The sequence below is a fragment of the Pristiophorus japonicus genome, chromosome 2, assembly GCF_044704955.1.
Source record: "Pristiophorus japonicus isolate sPriJap1 chromosome 2, sPriJap1.hap1, whole genome shotgun sequence".
NCBI lineage: Eukaryota > Metazoa > Chordata > Chondrichthyes > Pristiophoridae > Pristiophorus > Pristiophorus japonicus.
Window position 1 is genome coordinate 332,030,648 of NC_091978.1, and position 17,317 is coordinate 332,047,964.

Consider the following 17,317-nt stretch of genomic DNA (forward strand, 5'->3'; position numbering starts at 1 on the left):
CGACCACTCTCCATTTCTGACGAAGGATCATCGACCCGAAACGTTAACTCTGCTTCCTCTCCCCAGATGCTGCCTGACCTGTTGAGATTTCCAGCATTTCTGTTTTTAGTCTATAGTCGTGTTCATCTCTGTATCTGTGGGTTTTACCAATCAATAGTGGTGTATGACTTTCTAAGTCTCATCGGTCTGTACTGGTGTCTAATTGTCTGTCTGGCTTTTACCAGTCAGTAGTAGTTTCTAACTGTCTTTATGGCATTTTACCAAGCTTCTGTGACACTTGTCTTCTTCATGTCGATATTATCAGGCTGTAGTGCTGTTTGCATCTACAGATCTCTCCAGTCTGTAGTGGTTTATCTGTACAGGTTTTACCAGTCTATAGTGATGTCTGAATATCTCAATTGGTCTCACCAGACTGTAATCGTCAGAACCTGTACAAACAGAGACAATCAGTCTGCAGGGATGGCTGTCTGATCTGTGTCTTCCCAGTCTACAATGCTGCCTGTCTCTCTCTCTACATTTTTCCAGTTTGTAGTATTACATGTCTGTGGCCCAGAAATCCCGGCCTCCCCTGTGTGCTGAAAACCGGCTTTTCCGATCTGTCGAGCTAGTGCTTGACAGATTCTCCGCATCTCGGAAGCGAGGACATTTGCAAGGGAAAGATTGCGGTATTTACCCATATCTTGCCCAGCAAATGTCCTCAAAACTCTAGCGCCTGATAAAAGCAGACGCATAGCCTACTTTTACAGGCGTAAGAGTCTTAAAACACACTTAAAAAAATAAAAAATAAAATTAGAAATATACATTTTATTTTTAAAAACACTGCCCACCACGTTAAATTTATTTTAAACCATAATTTAAAAAACTTTAAAAAAAAACACACAAAAAAATTTCTCTAAGATATTTATTAACTTTAATTTCAATTAATTTTAATTGTGAGGTGTGTTTTTTATGTTTTATTTGGTGTTACTGCATTTGTTTTTTTTTCTCAATTAATAGCAATGAGAACTCGTAGATACGGAATTCCCATTGCTATTAATTGAGAATACGGTACCTGATTGGTTGAGCAGTCACACGTGACTGCACCTTCTGCATGAGAACCTGGAGGATGGGAGCGCGCTTCGCAGTGCGGGAAGAGAAGGCCACCCCACCGGAATCGCAGGGTCCTCCCGGACCACCAGGTACTTTCTGAAAAATTCTCCGGTCGGAGGCGTCTGTCTGAAAGAAGCCTCCGACCGGAATTTCAGTGCCTGTTCCCGACTGTTGTCATCAGTATGGGGTAGTGACTGCCTGTGTCTTTATGCAGTGATGCCTCTCAGGTTTTTTCCTGTCTCTGGTAGTGTTGGTCATATAGGACTTGGGCATAAGAAGCACATCATCAAGATTTGCTGATTGCACAAAAGTAGAGGGGTTGGCAACAGTGCACTGTGGGGAAAATTTTTTTTTGTTGTATTTTCTGGTCCAGCATGGAGATTTTCACCTCTTACTGTGTGACTAAAACACCAGAGCCAGCTGACAACTTATGTGGTTTGTCTAAGTTTTGATGTGACTCAGGAACAGAGGGAGACAGAGAGAGTAAATTTCCTTTTTTTTTGATTGACCTTTATTGACTGTACATACCACAAATTAATATTTCTTACCTCGGTTCCCTCTTTAATCATGTAAAGCATACGCCCTGTTATTTCAATGTTCAAGGTCCATCTGCTCAAAGAGCCTTTCTAATCTTCTTATCTGTGTCCAGGGTAACCTGTTAGCTTTTCACACCTAAAAACTGCATGCTTTTTCTGCTTTTTTCCCCTCCATTTTTGCCTAAGTCAGCTGTGGCTCAGTGGGTAGCACACTTGCCTCTGAGTCAGAAGGTTGTGGGTTAAGTCCCAGTCCAGGAACTTGAACACACAAATCTAGGCTGACACTCCAGTGCAATGCTGAGGCAGTGCTGCACTGTCGGAGGTGCCGTCTTTCAGATGAGATGTTAAACCGAGGCCCTGTCAGCCCTCTCAGGTGGTCTTGAAAGATCCCATGGCACTATTGCGAAGAAGAGTAGGGGAGTTATCCCCGGTGGTCTGGCCAATATTTACCCCTCAATCAACATAACAAAAACACATTATCTGGTTATTATCACATTGCTGTTTGTGCGAGTCTGCTGTGCACAAGTTAGCTGCTGCATTTCCCACATTACAACAGTGACTACACCCCAAAAGTACTTCATTGGTTGTAAAGCGCTTTGAGACGTCCGGTGGTCATGAAAGGCTCTACATAAGTGCAAGTCTTTCTTTCTTTAAGTTGGTTGCACCTCACGAAATACAGTTTTCTTGGCTTTCCCGTGACCAAAAAAATAATTCCTATAGACCCCTCCCACCCTCAACTTCTGCTTTCTCTGGTGCCCCTTGTACATCTGGTATGTAGTCGGGTCATTCTTCACTTCTCCACTCTGTACATTAACTCCAAAAGTTACATTCTTTACTGTGACTGATACATTAGTTTGCATTTTGTTAACAGTAGTAGATAGTTATACAATTCCAATGGTTTCAACAAGCAATTCATCAAAAGACAAAACCCAACAAGAGGGCGTAGGTTAGCAGAACAGGCAGATTGGAGGCAGAATTTTACCAGTTGATAATAGTATGCCTCTGTCTTTATCAGCCTCACCAGTCTGTAGTGGTGTGTATGTCTATGGGTTTTATATGTAGTGCCATTTGTCTGCCTCCAAGGATCACAGCATTCCACTATGAGTCCATCAGCCCCTATGGGTTTTACCCAGTCTGCAGTGGGTGCCTGTACAGTCTGTAGTGATGTCTCTCTGCCTCTACAGGTCTCAGTCTGTAGTGATGTCTCTCTGCCTCTACAGGTCTCAGTCTGTAGTGATGTTTCTCTGCCTCTACAGGTCTTAGTCTGTAGTGATGTTTCTCTGCCTCTACAGGTCTCATCAGTCTGTAGTGGCATCTGTCTGATGTGTCCATAAATCTTACCCATCTATTGTGATATTTTGCTTTGTATGCATGGGTCTCACCAGTCTGTAGTGGCGGCTGTGACCTTACATATCCTAACAATAATACAATTGATTTTTATAGTTAGCAAGTCATTTGGAACTATATTTTTTATTTGTTCTCGTGCTGTGAACAAAGCTAGCAAAGGCTGCATTTATTGCCCATCCCTAGGTGCCCTGAGAAGCTGGCGATGGGCCTTCTTGAACCGCTTGAGCCCTTGTGATGGTGGTCCCACAGTGCTGTTATGTAGGAGATTAGAGGATATTGACCTAACAATGAAGGAACAGCAAAATATGTCTAAGTCTGGATGGCGTATTGCTTGTAGGGGAAATTAGAGGTGATGCTTTTCCCATTCACAAGGGAGTGCAATGCTGTCAAAGTAACCTTGATGAGTTAATGCAATGTATTCTATAGATTATACATACTGCTGCCACTTCTTAGGCAGTCCCTCGGAGTCGAGGATGACTTGCTTCCACACTAAAAATGCGTTCTCAGGTGACTGAAGAGTCCAATGTGGGACCCACAGTCTCTGTCACAGGTGGGGCAGATGGTGGCTAAAAGAACAGGTGGGTGGGGTGCCTGGGTTGCCGCACATTCCTTCCATTGTCTACGCTTGGCTTCAGCTTGTTCTCGTCGATGAGACTCGAGGTGCTTAGCGCCTTCCCGGATGTTCTTCCTCGCCAGTGGTAGAGTGGGTTAATATTGAGTTCGATGGCTTGGCCACTGATCAAAGGAACTACTTTGTTCTGGTGTCGACATAGCAGGTTGAGTTTAGCTTCCGGTCAGTGATGATTCCATGATATTGATGGTGGGGGACTTGGAAATGGTGGTGTAATTGAAAGTAAGCTGTAGAGCATTTTTCTTGTTCAGGATGCTAAGTACATGGCACTTATATGGTAGGAATGTTACCTCCCACTTGCAAACTAAGCCTGGATGTTATCCTGATCCAGTCCTGCTGTTGGCTAACATGCTTCATTATCAGAGGAGTTGTGAATGAGCTGAACACTATGGAAGTCAATCTATCTAACCTTATGATGGAGGGAATAGCATTGATGAAGCAGCTTTAGACAGTTGGGCTGGGGATGCTTTCCTGAAGAACCCCTGCAGCATTGTCCTGGGGCTGTGATGACTGTTCTCCAACAACTATAACCATCATCCTTTTGTGTCAGGTATGACACCAGCGACTGGTTTTCCATTTCACCCCCACTAACTTCCACTTTGACGATGTCAAGGGCAGCTACTCTCACCTCTCCTCTGGCACCCAGGTCCTCCTGACCACATCCCTGCTTGTGCCCTGCTCTGCAATCTGCAACCAGGCTGTCTTGGTCTCCTGGGGAGGTCTCTCCTGCACATGGGAAGGGAAAAGGATCTCCTTGCGTGCTCTAACTCCCTCCATAAGCATATAGAGGGAGTCATCTGGAACCTGGGTGCAGCATTCTGCCTCTGTGCAGTCATTGTCCATCTTTGCAGCACTCCAAAGCTGTTGTGCACTAACAACACACTATTAGAATAAACTTCAAATGTTATGTGGCCATAATCTCTTTCAAGAACCTGGCTGAAAATGTGTCATGAATGATGTCACCAGACCTGTTCCATCTAATTGGACGGGGTAACATGCCGGGTGGGCTTAATAGGCCCCATTAAGGCAAGTTCATTTTCAACAGCGGGATGGAGCCAGCAGTGGGTTTGGGACCCAACACCGGACCCGCCAAGGTAAAGTAAATTCTGGCCCATGTCCTCTGGTCAATTATTTCCCATTTATCTGTAAACTAGATTCAGTGCTGTCATACAGAGAGGTCTCAAGTGCAGCCAGCTCCACAATAGTTGTAGTAAGTATCTATGTAATGCCTCACATGTAAAAAAAAAAAAATCACATCTCACTTTCACAAGTTTGCAGCTCCAGGGCTTTGAGTTGTGCCCAAAATGAGTTTCTCTCTTCCTTTTGCTGGTGATTGTCATTTAATTATAAAGAGCAAGCCATGTATTTTTATCGGTTTATTGCCACCAGTGATAATGAGACAAGTGGGAACAGTCTGACAGAAGGCCACAAAAGATCTTAGCTGTGAAATTATGCTGCGGGATACTCTTCTACACATGGTTAACACCTCGTATCATGGTATCCCAAAGCATTATTTCATAGCTTTTATAGGTTTTAAGGTTTTATTGCAGCCATTCATAGAATTGCATAGAATTTACAGCACAGAAACAGGCCATTCGGCCCAATTGTTCTACGCAGGTGTTTATGCTCCACACGAGCCTCCTCCCACCCTACTTCATCTAACCATACCTGCATATCCTTCTATTCCTTTCTCCCTCGTGTTTATCTAGCTTCACATTAAATGTATCTATGCTATTCGCTGCTCCATATAGCAGTGAGTGCCACATTCTAATCACTCTCTGAGTAAAGAAGTTTCTCCCGAGTTCTTTATTGGATTTATTGGTGACTGTTATATTTATGCCCCTAATCCTCCCACATCTAAACTCAATAACTAATTTGCTGTTTCACAATGAAGGTTTTCAAGCAACAATTTCAGTAATTCAAGTCATTTTGAATCTGTTTAGATTTGCCGAAGGCTCAATGGAACACGCTTCACAAGCTGTAAAAGTGCCAAAGACAGGACATCAATGTCAGTGACGCTGGAGCAATGTGTGATTCTTCAAGAAGAGCATAGTCTACACCCGGACTATTTTGTCCGAGCATTGGACTGTATGAGGAGGTAAGCGTTTGTCAAGTATGTCCCAAGAGACTTGTATATTGACTGGTAGTACAATTGTAGAGCTTTACAATAAATTAAACTTAAACAAAATTCAATCAGTTTATACCGAAAAGAGCAATGAAAGGTATTACACAGAAGCAGAAAGACACTGCAGGTTACTGGTGGTACAAATACTTAGAAAACAATAAGGTCTATTAAGGATTGAAATATTTTCTTCAGAATATATTTCTCAATAGTGCGATAATCTGGAAGACTCTTAGAGGAAAAAGTATTTAGTAAACATCCCAGTTCAATCCCAGCCCCATTCAAAGCTTACTCATGGGAAAGGCCATTCCTACACTATTCAGAGTTCAGGTACCAGTTCCTGAAACTAAACCGAAAATCAATGGAATATGAATTTTATCCCCACATCCCGTCCACATTTCATTTCCATTGATAAGCATAATGGTATTACCTGCTCCTCTGGGTAAATAGTGTATGATTATTTCTGCTGGTTTGTGAATCAGTAACAAGGACATAAATTTAGTAATAGTTCCACATTTACCCAGAGGAGCAGGTTATGCTTGTCAATGGAAATGAAATGTGGACGGGGTGTATAACAGGCAGCCAATCCACTACCATCCATTTTGCACCCTGCTAAAGTTGAATTTTATTTACAAGATATGGTGATATATTCCAGTCCAAAAGCCCTCTAAAAGATTCAAATTCAAAGACAGAATCGAGTATTCTAATCATAGACTCTCCTGATTCCAGGACTTACACCTAATCCTTACCTTGCCTGTCTACTCATGCTTTGACCATGCAGAATTTGATTAACATTTTGTCCATAGTTTCTGCATCCTGATTTATACTGCAGATCAAAGAACCTGCCTGCATCTTGCAGGCAGTTGAGCTCCAGTGCCCATCTTTGGCAAGGGGAGGACAGCTGTCTCTCTAGGTATTTCTCCAGGTATTTCTCTTGTATTCTGTACCAAAGACTACTCTTGTAAATTATTCTTCACTCTGTACAAATCAGATTATGACTTTATATGCACAATATTGTAAGGATCCGAGGAGACTCCATATTGGTTACATGATGACTTTATTGATGTGAAATAATTAAAGTAAATACAATCATTTTAGCAATGGTACAGAGGAATAAGCAGAACGGTATAACCTGCTCCTCAATGCAGAATTGTAACCCCTGCCCCTTCTTGATGATGTTCCTTTTATTCACGACACAAGTTCTCTCTTTCACCCAGTTTATATTCTATCTCCTTCCTACCATGTTGTTTGCCCACCCAGTTACCCAGGTACTGCAGCTCCATTATCACATGCTTCTTGTATTGTCACTTTACTCCATCGCATGCCAACCCACTTCATTAATATTCAAACTCGCCTAAGGATTGTGTGTAGATGGTAATCTCACCATCTACCCTTGCTTCCCTTGATCAATAGCCCTCATGCTGTGATCAAATGGTCCTCTTAGCAGTACCTCATACTACGGGGCAGATTTTGCTGGAGTGGGGCATCTTGCGGTGTGCCTCGTTAGTTAGACTTGCATGTTTCGGTTTAAAAAAAAATTGCCCTCAAAGTAACTGGAAGTGCAAGCTGATAGTAAGGGCAACAGGGCATCTGAGTCTTGGTGAATGATGGGGCCAATGAAGTATCTCCTTAACCAATGAGATTTAAGGATTGAGAAATAAATAGAGGAAGGACTGAGAAAGAGGGAGGATTGGAGTGGGTGAATTCAATGAAAAAAGATCAGGTACAAAAAGAGAATAAAGAGAAGGAAAGGAAGATTGGATAAAGAAACAAAGGGAAAAAAAATTAAGTTTGACATTTTTAAAATCTCCTAAAACAATCAACAACCTGAATGAATGAGATGACACTTATAATTGTTCACTTTCTGGGCAAGAGAGGTTGATTGGCAGTCATTAACAATTATCGGGTCATTAAAAGGGTACTTATGCTATGAATTACTAGACTTAAATTTCTGTGGTGAGTTTAATGGACAATTAATGTACCAAATGCAGAAAAATCATGAAACTCACAGGGAGGTTAAGGACGAGATGCGGGTTTCGCGAAGCTAACGGTGAAGTGGCACAAATCATCCAGCAACTTGTGGATAAATCTTAACGTTGTTTGATAATGCTCCTGTGAAGCACCTTGGGACATTTTACTATGTTAAAGGGGCTATATAAATGCAAGTTGTTGTTGTTGTGGTGAGTCACAATTCATGGGGTGTCTCTTCCTCACTACAAGTTGTTAGCTGAATTGCACACTAATAATCGTGTGCATCATTCACACAGTTACTTTTTCAACAAAATCTGGGCCAATATGATCAAACCGGTTTTAGTTTACTATTGCATCATGCAAAACCCATTCCAACATCACCCGAAACTTATTAACCTCCTGTTTCTCTAAGCTAATACCATCTAAAATGTAATTCGACCAGTTACCCTGCTTCCTTTATTATAATGAGTGGTATTGTCCAATGGTAGAACTAGCTCTCTGTTACTGTAACTAGCTCACTAAATTGACAAGACCTTCCATGTTCTCCTAGTCTTAACATTGCTGAAGAATAAATACGCTATCAGACCATGCAATTTAGACTATAAACTGCAAATCCAGTTTATTAAAAGTACAAATCATTACAAATGGGTATGATTTGGTGGCCATTACAGAAACGTGGTTGCAGGGTGGCCAAGACTGGGAATTAAACATACAGGGGTATCTGACAATTCGGAAGGATAGACAAGAAGGGAAAGGAGGTGGGGTAGCTCTGTTAATAAAGGATGATATCAGGGCAGTTGTGAGAGATGATATTGGCTCTAATGAACAAAATGTTGAATCATTGTGGGTAGAGATTAGAGATAGTAAGAGGAAAAAAAGTCACTGGTGGGCATAGTTTATAGGCCCCCAAATAATAACTTCATGGTGGGGCGGACAATAATCAAGGGAATAATAGAGGCATGTGAAAAAGGAATGGCAGTAATCATGGGGGATTTTAACCTACATATCGATTGGTCAAATCAAATCGCACGGGGTAGCCTGGAGGAGGAATTCATAGAATGCATACGGGATTGTTTCTTAAAACAGTATGTTACAGAACCTACAAGGGAGCAAGCTATCTTCGATCTGGTCCTGTGTAATGAGACAGTAATAATAAACGATCTATTAGTAAAAGATCCTCTCGGAATGAGTGATCACAGTATGGTTGAATTTGTAATACAGATTGAGGGTGAGGAAGTAATGTCTCAAACGAGCGTACTACGCTTAAACAAAGGGGACTATAGTGGGATGAGGGCAGAGTTAGCTAAAGTAGACTGGGAACACAGACTAAACGGTGGCACAATTGAGGAACAGTGGAGGATTTTTAAGGAGCTCTTTCATAGTGCTCAACAAAAATATATTCCAATGAAAAAGAAGGGCGGTAAGAGAAGGGATAACCAGCCGTGGATAGCCAAGGAAATAAAGGAGAGTATCAAATTAAAAACCAATGTGTATAAGGTTGTCAAGGGTAGTGGGAAACTATAAGATTGGGAAAATTTTCAACGACAGCAAAGAATGAATAAGAAAGCAATAAAGAAAGGAAAGATAGATTACGAAAGTAAACTTGCGCAAAACATAAAACAGATAGTAAAAGCTTTTACCGATATATAAAACGGAAGAGAGTGACTAAAGTAAATGTTGGTCTCTTAGAAGATGAGAAGGGGGATTTAATAATGGGAAATGTGGAAATGGCTGAGACCTTAAACAATTATTTTGCTTCCGTCTTCACAGTGGAAGACACAAAAACCATGCCAAAAATTGCTAGTCACGGGACTGTGGGAAGGGAGGACCTTGGGACAATCACTATCACTAAGGAGGTAGTGCTGGACAGGCTAATGGGACACAAGGTAGACAAGTCCCCTGGTCCTGATGAAATGCATCCCAGGGTATTAAAAGAGATGGCGGAAGTTATAGCAGATGCATTCGTTATAATCTACCAAAATTCTCTGGACTCTGGGGAGGTACCTGCGGATTGGAAAGCAGTTAATGTAACGCCTCTGGTTAAAAAAGGGGGCAGACAAAAGGCAGGTAACTATAGGCCAGTTAGTTTAACATCTGTAGTGGGGAAAATGCTTGAAGCTATCATTAAGGAAGAAATAGCGGGACATCTAGATAGGAATAGTGCAATCAAGCAGACGCAACATGGATTCATGAAGGGGAAATCATGTTTAACTAACTTACTGGAATTCTTTGAGGATATAACGAGCATGGTGGATAGAGGTGTACCGATGGATGTGGTGTATTTAGATTTCCAAAAGGCATTCGATAAGGTGCCACACAAAAGGTTACTGCAGAAGATAAAGGTACGCGGAGTCAGTGGAAATGTATTGGCATGGATCGAGAATTGGCTGGCTAACAGAAATCGGAGAGTCGGGATAAATGGGTCCTTTTCGGGTTGGAAATCGGTGGTTAGTGGTGTGCCACAGGGATCAGTGCTGGGACCACAACTGTTTACAATATACATAGATGACCTGGAAGAGGGGACAGAGTGTAGTGTAACAAAATTTGCAGATGGCACAAAGATTAGTGGGAAAGCGGGTTGTGTAGAGGACACAGAGAGGCTGCAAAGAGATTTAGATAGGTTAAGCGAATGGGCTAAGGTTTGGCAGATAGAATACAATGTCGGAAAATGTGAGGTCATCCACCTTTGGAAAAAAAAAACAGTAAAAGGGAATATTATTTGAATGGGGAGAAATTACAACATGCTGCGGTGCAGAGGGACCTGGGGGTCCTTGTGCATGAATCCCAAAAAGTTAGTTTGCAGGTGCAACAGGTAATCAGGAAGGCGAATAGAATGTTGGTCTTCATTGCGAGAGAGATGGAGTACAAAAGCAGGGAGGTCCTGCTGCAACTGTACAGGGTATTGGTGAGGCCGCACCTGGAGTACTGCGTGCAGTTTTGGTCACCTTACTAAAGGAAGGATATACTAGCTTTGGAGGGGGTACAGAGACGATTCACTAGGCTGATTCCGGAAATGAGGGGGTTACCTTAATGATGATAGATTGAGTAGACTGGGTCTTTACTCATTGGAGTTCAGAAGGATGAGGGTTGATCTTATAGAAACATTTAAAATCATGAAAGGGATCGACAAGATAGAGGCAGAGAGGTTGTTTCCACTGGTTGGGGAGACTAGAACTAGGGGACACAGCCTCAAAATACGGGGGAGCCAATTTAAAACCGAGTTGAGAAGGAATTTCTTCTCCCAGAGGGTTGTGAATCTGTGGAATTCTCTGCCCAAGGAAGCAGTTGAGGCTAGCTCATTGAATGTATTCAAATCACAGATAGATAGATTTTTAACCAATAAGGGAATTAAGGGTTATGGGAAGCGAGCGGGTAAGTGGAGCTGAGTCCACGGCCAGATCAACCATGATCTTGTTGAATGGCGGAGCAGGCTCGAGGGGCTAGATGACCTACTCCTGTTCCTAATTCTTATGTTCTTATGTTCTTAAATAGAAGCAGAAAATCTACAGAGCAGGATTTCACCTGATTACAAAATATTTGTCTTATACTTTGAAACTATCCATCATTTTGAGAGTTCTGGCCCAGTTTGTGGTTGCCAGTATGGTTTTTGACAAAATCTTATTACCAATGTTGTTCAGCTCTCGAACTTTCATGAATTGTCATTGTCTTGGACATCTCCAAAGTCCTCGATAACATGCACTTTTAAACTAGTTACCATCATGGTGATTCTATTTTATATGATCAAATTCCTTCAGTTGCATTTCTTCAATCTTAATTTCTTATGTTGGAGCAAATTGGCTGCCGCATTTCCTACATTACAACAGTGACTACGCTTCAAAAAATACTTCATTGGATGTCAAGCACTTTGGGACATCCAGTGGCCCTGAAAGGTGTTATGTAAATGCAAGTCTTTCTTTCTTATGTGATGCAATACCTGAATATCTGGGGTAATGACAATTTGGTTCTTTTAATTTTTTGAAGATACACTTTTAAAAATAGAATAATTTAATTTTAAAAAAAAGCTATTGACGTAAAAGAGGCTAGAATCCTCGAGACATAATTACTAGGGTTCAAATCCGTTATCTGGCACATGGAGGTTTTTCAAAATTTATTTCCCCCATCTTTAGTGACTGACAGAAAGTAGTTTCGAAATTCAATTGGAAAAGATTAAATTGTGATTAGAACCTATCTATCAAAGAAATGTCTGTACATGAGGTGGCCAATTGGTCCATTGTGCTTGTTCTAGCTTCACATTGAACCCATCTATTCTTTTTGCTTATATTTTAATTGGTCTGAATTCCCGGTTCTGGGCTTCCTGCGGGCAGTCGCCTGAAAAGAAGAGAAAAGCTTTTACCTTTTGCTCGGTTGCCCATTAGCGATTCCAGAATTAGGCCTCTTCTTCTTCTTGCACGTCGCGTCTTGTAGGAACGTAACTGAAGCTGGAGCTGGAGTCACGTGGGCCTGGACCCAATCAAGGTCAAGTATTCTCATTCATAGTAATAGGAGCTCCATAACGCCGAGTCCCTAGTACTATCAATGAGAACCACCTCCCCAAAACACCTCACATATGTAATATTAATTGAAATTAAAGTAAATGAAATGTTTTAGAAATACTTTTTAACTTTTTTTTTAAATGTTTTAATTAGGGTTTAAAATAAACTTACCTTAATGGACAGGGTTTTTAACATAAAAATGTGTATTTAAATTTTATTTTTTGGTGTTTTTTTTTATGTTTTAAAACTCTTACACTGGTAAAAGTAGGCTATGCGTCTGCTTTTACCAGGCACAAGAGTTTGAAGGACATTCGCTGGGCAAGAGATGGGCAAATAGCACATCTCGTCCATGCGAATGCCCTTCTCCTAAAGCTGCGGAGGATCTATCGAGCCAGAACTTGACAGATCGGAAAAGACGGTTTTCGGTGCATGCGCATTGCGCACCAAAAACCGGCTCTTGCAATGCCTCCCCGGGCTCGTACACGCTCCGTACGGACTCAGTGAGGCCACGATTTCAGGGCCAATAAAGTATAAATTAAATTATTTCCTTAATCTTGTGATTCACTAAGATTCAAAAGCCTATTGAACATAAGAACATAAGAATTAGGAACAGGAGTAGGCCATCTAGCCCCTCGAGCCTGCTCCGCCATTCAACAAGATCATGGCTGATCTGGCCGTGGACTCAGCTCCACTTACCCGCCCGCTCCCCATAACCCTTAATTCCCTTATTGGTTAAAAATCTATCCATCTGTGATTTGAATACATTCAATGAGCTAGCCTCAACTGCTTCCTTGGGCAGAGAATTCCACAGGTTCACAACCCTCTGGGAGAAGAATTTCCTTCTCAACTCGGTTTTAAATTGGCTCCCCCATATTTTGAGGCTGTGCCCACTAGTTCTAGTCTCCCCGACCAGTGGAAACAACCTCTCTGCCTCTATCTTGTCTATCCCTTTCATTATTTTAAATGTTTCTATAAGATCACCCCTCATCCTTCTGAACTCCAACGAATAAAGACCCAGTCTACTCAATCTATCATCATTAAGGTAACCCCATCATCTCCGGAATCAGCCTAGTGAATCGTCTCTGTACCCCCTCCAAAGCTAGTATATCCTTCCTTAAGTAAGGTGACCAAAACTGCACGCAGTACTCCAGGTGCGGCCTCACCAATACCCTGTACAGTTGCAGCAGAACCTCCCTGCTTTTGTACTCCATCCCTCTCGCAATGAAGGCCAACATTCCATTCACCTTCCTGATTACCTGCTGCACCTGCAAACCAACTTTTTGGGATTCATGCACAAGGACCCCCAGGTCCCTCTGCACCTCAGCATGTTGTAATTTCTCCCCATTCAAATAATATTCCCTTTTACTGTTTTTTTTTCCAAGGTGGATGACCTCACATTTTCCGACATTGTATTCCATCTGCCAAACCTTAGCTCTACATTCTAAAAATCAGTTTCTATGAAAATATTTTATCTACTCTCACTCTATGGGCCCAAGTTTCCGACCTCTGTAAAAATGGCGTTAATCCATAAGGTGCGCTGACTTTCTGGAATAATAAGGGCGCCGAAAACTTACCTTGTGATTCTCCGGTCTCCTCAGGACGTCTTCGTGCTTGGCATGGCGCAGCACAAGGGGTCAGGGGCGGAGCCAGCTCCCGGCGCTGAAAACAGTGCCGGGACCTCTGCACATGCGCGCTAGAGAGTGCGTGCATGTGCAGTAGCTCCTCGCCCCGAGGCTGCATGGGAGGGGCCCGAAGCATGCCAGCTCTAGCTCTGGCCGAATGGGCTCTCCGGGCGAAGATCGGGACTCGGGCCTCCCTCCCGTTCAGCTCCCCCACCCACCCCCCACTCCCTCCCGTTCAGCCTCCCCCGCTCCCATTCAGCCCTTCCCCCTCCTCTTTCCCCCCCCCCCACCACATTGTCGGCGGGGCCTGCCTGGCATCTCACTGGGGGCGGGCTCCGCCTGAAGTGTCGGCGGCGGCAGCCCGGCCCGTTCAGCCTCTCTCCCATCCCCCCACCTTCCCATTCAGCCTTCCTCCCCCCTCTTCTCTCCCCCTCCTCCTCTCTCCCCCTCCTCCTCTCTCCCCCTCCTCTTTCCCCCCTCCACCACACCCCCCCACAATGTCGGCCGCGGGGCCCGCCCGCCTGGCATCTCGCTAGGAGCGGGCCCCGCCCGAAGTGTCGGCAGCGGTGGCCCAGCTTCTTTGGTGGCGGGGCCCATTCAGCCTTCCCCTCCTTCCCTCCTGTTCAGCCTCCCCCCTCCCTCCCTCCCGTTCAACCCCCTCCCTCCCTTTCAGCCTCCCCCCTCCCTCCCTCCCTCCCGTTCAACCCCCTCCCTCCCTTTCAGCCTCCCCCCTCCCTCCCTCCCTCCCTCCCTTTCAGCCTCTTCCCTCCCTCCCGTTCAACTTCTTCCCATTCAGCCTCCCCCTCCCTCCCATTCAGCCATTCCCCCTCCTCTTCTCTCCTATCCTCTCCCCCCTCCCCTCCTCTCTCCCTCCCTCCTCTCTCTCCCCCTCCTCTCTCCTCCCCTCCTCTCTCTCCCCCCTCCCCATCCTCCTCCTCGCTCCCCATCCTCCTCCTCGCTCCCCATCCTCCTCCTCGCTCCCCATCCTCCTCCTCGCTCCCCATCCTCCTCCTCGCTCCCCATCCTCCTCCTCGCTCCCCATCCTCCTCCTCGCTCCCCATCCTCCTCCTCGCTCCCCATCCTCCTCCTCTCACCTCCTCCCGCCCCTCTCCCTCCCCCCCACCCCTTGCTGCCAGAAACACAGAGAGACACTGACAGATTCAGAAAGAAAGACACTGACCGAGACAGAGAGAGAGAGACACTGACCGAGACAGAGAGAGGGACATGGTGGGCGGGAGGCGTCCCAGCAGTTGGGAGGGCTCCAGGTGCTGCAGTATGAAGTAGGTGAGTAGAAACGTAATTTTTTATTTATTGATCTTTTATTTTTTTAATTTATTTTTTGTTTGATTTATTGATTTATTTATCACTTATTATTGATATGGCTCTTTATTTGTAAAATTGAAGTGTTTAAAGTTTGTAAACTTCCCTCCACCCCCCAATCTTTCGTTCACTACGCCTGATTTATAAGTGTAGGCAAGGTTTTTCTGAGAGTACAAAAATCTACATTTACTCCGTTCTAAGTTAGTTTGGAGTAAGTTTTCGCTGCCTAAACTTGGCCTAAGTGGCTGGACACGACCCCTTTTGAAAAAAAATCTGTTCTAAAATGAAACTATTCTAACTACTCAAACTGGAGCAAACTAAATACCGAGAATTGCAATTTCTAAGATGCTCCATTCTAAACTATTTGCTCCAAAAAAATAGGAGCAACTCAGGCCAAAACTTGAGCCCTATGTTTCTAATATCAATACTAAATTTATGCCCTTGTTACTGATTCACGTACCCGTAGAAATAATCATACACTATTTATCCAGTTAAGTCCTTTCAGAACTTTAAACACTTCTATTAAATCCCATTAACCTGCTCTGCTCTACTGAATACAGTCCTAGATCTCAACATAATCATAGATTCTCATCCATCACATCTTCCTGGTGGATCTATGTTGCATCTTTTTCCATGGTTCCATAATATTTTTTATAATGAGGTGCCCAGAACTGGATATAATACTCCAGCTGTGGCCTAATATCTAGTTCAGAATTATCATCAACTCCTTGCTTTTGTATCCAATATGTCATGTTGTATAGTAAACCAAAGATTCCATTTGCCTTTCTTTTACTCACAATCCTGCTTTTATACTTTGTGTATCTGCACTTCTTGATCTTTCTGTTCTTCCACTCCTTGAGGATTATACCATTTAGGTTATATTTCCATTATTTCTTCTTTGTTACCAAGGTAAACTACTTCACACTTATCTATATTGAACTACATTTGTCACATGTCCACCCATTTCCTTAAGCTATCTATGTCCTTCTGCAGTCTCTTTGATCTCCTGGCACAGTCTGTAATAATAAGCAATGGCCGCTGCACCTATGCTGTGGGGTTCAAAACTCCACTCTACTATTCAGTTATGTTGGGGGTTAATTTTAACCTAATCATCGATTGCTCATTTTACAACCTGGCCAATTTTACTTTCCATGAATAATACCCCATTGTTGTTCCTTCATAAAATTAACAGTTCTGTGTGCTGAGAGCTTATATTTTGTTTTTGTACTAGCTCTTCACAATTTTGCATAAATTTATTTTTTAATCGGCCTTTTGCAAGACTCTAATGGTCCTCCTTGAACAATTTTGGGGGCTAATTTTGAAACACATTTTAGCAAGGGAGCAAAATTTGGAGTAGAAGTAAAAAATGGAAGACAAATCCTCTACTGTTATTATTCCACTGTACCGCTGGGATGCACCTGAACTGGAACTAAGGACCTAGAAAAAAGGATAAATAGGCTGTAAAATGGATTTTAAACCATTAATATAAGAAATAGGAGCTAGAGTAGGCCATTCGGCTGATCTTCTACCTCAACTCCATCTTCCCGCACTATCCCCATATCCCTTAATTTGCTTCGTTCCCAAATATTTATCTACCAAATATATACTCAATGACTGAGCATTCTGGGGTAGAGAATTCCAAAGATTCAGAACCCTTTGAGTGAAGAAATCTCTCCTCATCTCAGTCCTAAATGGCCGACCCCTCATTCTGAGACTGTGACCCCGTGTTCTAGATTTTCCAGCCAGGGGAAATGCTTTCTCAGCATTAATCCTGTCAAGCCTCTTAAGAATTTTATACGTTTCAATTAGATCACTTCTCATTCTTCTAAACTCTAGGGAATATAAACCTAATCTACTTAATAATTAAAGGAGGAGGAGGTGGTTTAGGTAGAAATAATAATGGAAATAATAGTAAGATAAAGATAAGAAAAAGAAGGGATGAGATCATATAAACAGAATACAAAAAGTGATAATTTAAATACTCCCTGTACAAACAAAGCTATAGAATGTAATAATTAAATAACCTGATAAAAAATATAGCCGGAGTGATGAAAAGTAAGAACATATTAAATTGCCAGTATAATAATTAGGGGCGGAGCTGGGAGGGACAGTGGGGGGTGGGGGGGAGGAGTAGAAGAAGGGAGGAATTGTTTAGTTATGATGCTCCAGCTATCATGAGTGTTGGC

General features: G+C 42.9%; 1 protein-coding gene across 6 annotated transcripts in view; it reads left to right on the top strand.

Moving 5' to 3' along the window:
* inpp4b (inositol polyphosphate-4-phosphatase type II B) overlaps window positions 1–17,317 on the top strand; it is a 697,459-nt gene that overhangs the window by 638,193 nt on the left and 41,949 nt on the right. For all 6 annotated transcript variants that reach the window (XM_070872076.1, XM_070872113.1, XM_070872087.1 and 3 more), the window contains one exon: window positions 5,547–5,701. In XM_070872076.1, the coding sequence (XP_070728177.1) occupies window positions 5,547–5,701 (155 nt within the window). The remainder of the gene's footprint in view (window positions 1–5,546; window positions 5,702–17,317) is intronic.